Below are 3,938 nucleotides of genomic sequence, written 5' to 3'. Positions count from 1 at the left end.
GCAGTGGTTGAGAGTCCACCTGCCGATGCAGGGGACGCGGGTTCGTGCCCCGGTCCGGGAAGATCCCACATGCCGCGGAGCAACTGGGCCCGCGAGCCACAACTACTGAGCCTGCGCGTCTGGAGCCTGTGCTCCGCAACGGGAGAGGCCGCGACAGTGAGCGGCCCCCGCTCGCCGCAACTAGAGAAAGCCCTCGCACAGAAACGAAGACCCAACACACCCAAAAATAAATAAAATAATTAATTAAAAAAGAAAAAAAAAGAGGGCAGTTTCCTCTTGTTCTTCCAAACTGCTGAAGGGCTGTGATGGCCTCAGGGTTGCCACCACCCACGTTCAACCAGCAGTTTCCTATTTCCAATTCAGGGGTTCTTAACCCAGGGTTAGGGGTGACCCAGGGTGATCCTGCCCCCCCTCCAGGGGACACTGGGTGATGTCTGGGGACATCTGTGACGATCACAAATTCCGGGACGAGGGTGCTCCTGGCACTGAGTGGGTGGGTGGCTGGGTGGGGTCAGGGATGCTGCTGAACATCCCTCAGTGCCCAGGACGGCCCCCCCCAGAGGATGACCCGGCCCTGAATTGGCCAGACGACTGAAGTTGAGAAGCCCTGAAATGTTATTCTCACCACCTGCCTCCTGCCCAGCATTGTCTCAAGTGGGCACCTTGCCCACAGAGACCTGGGTTCAGCTCTTTCTCACACTTGCTGTGTTACCTCAGGCAAGCCACATCCCCTCTCTGAGCCTCATTTGAAGAGTGGCAATTAAAACAGCACCTCCTGGACTTCCCTGGTGGCGCAGTGGTTAAGAACCCGCCTGCCAATGCAGGGAACATGGGTTCGAGCCCTGGTGCGGGAAGATCCCACATGCCACGGAGCAACTAAGCCCGTGCGCCACAACTACTACTGAGCCCGTGCACCACAACTACTGAGCCTGCGCTCTAGAGCCTGCGAGCCACACCTACTGAAGCCCGTGCGCCTAGAGCCCGTGCTCCACAACAAGAGAAGCCACCGCGACGAGAAGCCCACGCACCGCAACGAAGAGTAGCTCCCGCTCGCCGCAACTAGAGAAAGCCCGCGCGCAGCAACGAAGACCCAACGCAGCCAAAAATAAATAAATAGATAAATAGATAAATAAATAAATAAAAATCCCCTCCCAGCCATTTAAAAAAACAAACAATAAAAACAGCACCTCCTTCAAAGATTGGTAGAGAGAGAAAACTGAGTCAAGGTGCGTGAAGTACTTTGCAGGGAACAGGTGCTCCATTAATACAAGTGAAGAGGGGTGGAGGGGGAGGAATGAAAAAGTGGGGAGGGGGGCCCTCAGCGGCGGGGGTCCATTTTAATTTGGGCCACAGGGTGAGCCCGGTGGTTCTTTGCCCTCCGAGATGCTCAGATCTGGCCGAGCTGAGGGCAGAGGGGAGTCGAGGAAGACTCCAGTGTGGGGTGTGTGCCGGGCGGAAGGGTTGTATCAGGGCTCTGTCACCCTGCTATGGCCCTCAGCAGTCTTACAGCAGCCACTCCGCTTGCCCTGGCCCTGGGGACGTGGTTATATGGGTGGTCCCCGGTCACCCAGGCCCGAGGGTGGATGCATCGTTGGCCACTGTTCAGCCTCTGACTGCCCAAGGTTCAAATCCCATGCTACAATGTCTTGCTGTGTGACCTTCAGCAGGTGGCTTGGCTTCTCTGTGCCTCAGCTTTTGTGTGGGGTACTATTGCTCCCTTCCTTGCAGGACGGTTGGGAGGGTTAACTATTAAGCAGCACATGTAAACACTGAGCCTAGAGCCCGACACAGGGTGAGTGAGTTACCACTGTTTGGGTCGTAATGTGCTAGGCACAGAACTGGAGTGGGGGTGGGGGGTGTCTGTAGACCGGATGGAGCCTCATGGTGCTGGGCAGTAAGGCAGTACTGCACCCATTTCACAGATGTAGAAACAGAGGCTCAGAGGGGAAGACTGGCCTGGAATCCCACAGGGGTGTCTGCCTGCTTCTTGGCCTATGACAACCCCCAGACGGCAGGAACTGAAACATCCCAGGAGGAGGTACCCCAGGGGGAGGCGGAGGCCATCAGACCAGACCAGGCTCTGCCAGCCCCTCTCACCCTGTCTGAAAGCGGCAGCGTCTTCTCAACGCCCCTGGTCGTCTGCTCCGGGTCGGTGGCCACTGTGGGGACAAGAGCCAATCAGGCAACCCAGGGAGGGACACGCGCTGGCATCAGCCACCCTGAAGCCCATTGCACAATCAGCGGGCACAGCCCAAAAGGTCAGGAATGTCCCAGCTGCCCTGCCAGGGACGGCAGAAGGTGACATCCACGGCCGTGGGTCTGGCTCCCTCAACCCCCAGGGGCGGTCTCCTGGAGCAGGAGTTCTCTAGAGTTTTCTCTGCCTGGGTCCTGGGTGCTGGATGCCCACCCAGGGTGATGCAGGGAGAGGACTTGGGGCCCCGCCCTGCCCCACTCCACCACAACTGGCAGCCGCCTGCCGGGCCTGGGTATATGGAGAAGTCAGCTGCCTGCGGCTCCGGGCCCAGAGCGGCCGCCCTAGCCTGGGCTCCCCTGCACCAGCCCCCCTTCAGGACTTGGGGCTAGGGCTGCCCCGAGCACCCCAGCTGAGCAACTGGAGGGTGGGGAGCACCCCAGGCTGTGTGACGCCAGGGAAGCTGCTGGCCCTCTCTGGAACCAGGATCAAAATCTTTGATGAGCTTAGACATGCAGAACGCCCAGCCCCTGGTCCACAGGGCGTCAGAATCGGGGTGATGGAAGGCGGAGGGGGTGTTGAGAATGTGGGGGGCATTGCTGGCTGTGCCCCCTTGGGCCACTCGGACAGTCTTGGTGGTGTCCATGCCAGTCTGGACGGTGCCCTTGGCCATGTTCACTGCCCCAGTGAGCCCAGTGGACACTGCATCTTTGGTGCCCGTCAGGACAGTCTTGGTGGTGTCCACGCCCGTCTGGACGGCCCCCTTGGCCACACCCATTGCTCCTGTGAGCCCAGTGGACACTGCATCTTTGGTGCCTGTTAGGACGGTCTTGGTGGTGTCCATACCAGTCTGGACGGTGCCCTTGGCCATGTTCACTGCCCCAGTGAGCCCAGTGGACACTGCATCCTTGGTGCCTGTGAGCATGGACTGGGTCATGCCCAGGCCTCCTTGGACCACACCTTTAGCTGTGTCCACAACGTTGGCCATCCCAGACGAGAAGGCATCCTTGGTCCTGGTCATCTTGGACCACACTAGGTCGTTTGTCCCGGAGATGACCTGATGAGGAAGGACATTCGTGATCAAGCAGAGAGTGCTAGACACCTCACTCTCCACCCTTCCCCAGATCTCCACCTCATCCCTAACATGCCCCGGGGAGTGGGACCTTCCTCCCAGAGGCCCAGCCTGCTCATCTCCCACTCCGACATACCTCCCTCCCTGGCTTCCAGGATACAGCCTACTGAGCTCTGTCACAGCGCCACGTGGTTCCCCTGACACAGTAGATCGCCCACTGCTGACAGCTATTCCCTAGCACCTCTGGGACCCTCCTTGCTCAATATCCCTTAGCCTTGTGCTCAGCAAGCCATTGAATTACACGTTTTTTTCATCTAATCTCTATGGCAATTTTGAGACTGGTTTCCCCATCACGGGGAGAAATTCGAGGAGGCCAAATGCTTGTTAGCATGAGTGTATTCAAGTAAGAGAAGGGGATCTGGGTATCTCTGTTTAGAAAAGTAATAACTGGAAAAGTACAGGGCCAAGTATTGGGTTTGAGCCATAGGAAACTATCGATAACTTGGTAGGTCAAAAATGAGGGCAGGGGCTTCCCTGGTGGCGCAGTGGTTGAGAGTCCACCTGCCGATGCAGGGGACGCGGGTTCGTGCCCCGGTCCGGGAAGATCCCACATGCCGCGGAGCAACTGGGCCCGCGAGCCACAACTACTGAGCCTGCGCGTCTGGAGCCTGTGCT

The 3,938-nt window shown here is 58.3% G+C and overlaps 1 protein-coding gene across 1 annotated transcript in view; it reads right to left on the bottom strand.

Moving 5' to 3' along the window:
• PLIN4 (perilipin 4) overlaps positions 1–3,938 on the bottom strand; it is a 17,515-nt gene that overhangs the window by 7,349 nt on the left and 6,228 nt on the right. The window contains exon 5 of the mRNA XM_055081310.1: positions 2,820–3,248. Coding sequence (XP_054937285.1) covers positions 2,820–3,248 — 429 coding nt within the window. The remainder of the gene's footprint in view (positions 1–2,819; positions 3,249–3,938) is intronic.

The sequence above is a fragment of the Physeter macrocephalus genome, chromosome 2 (assembly GCF_002837175.3).
Source record: "Physeter macrocephalus isolate SW-GA chromosome 2, ASM283717v5, whole genome shotgun sequence".
Taxonomy (NCBI): Eukaryota; Metazoa; Chordata; class Mammalia; order Artiodactyla; family Physeteridae; genus Physeter; species Physeter macrocephalus.
Note: the sequence above shows the minus strand (reverse complement) of the source record. Positions and strands in the feature narration are given on the sequence as shown.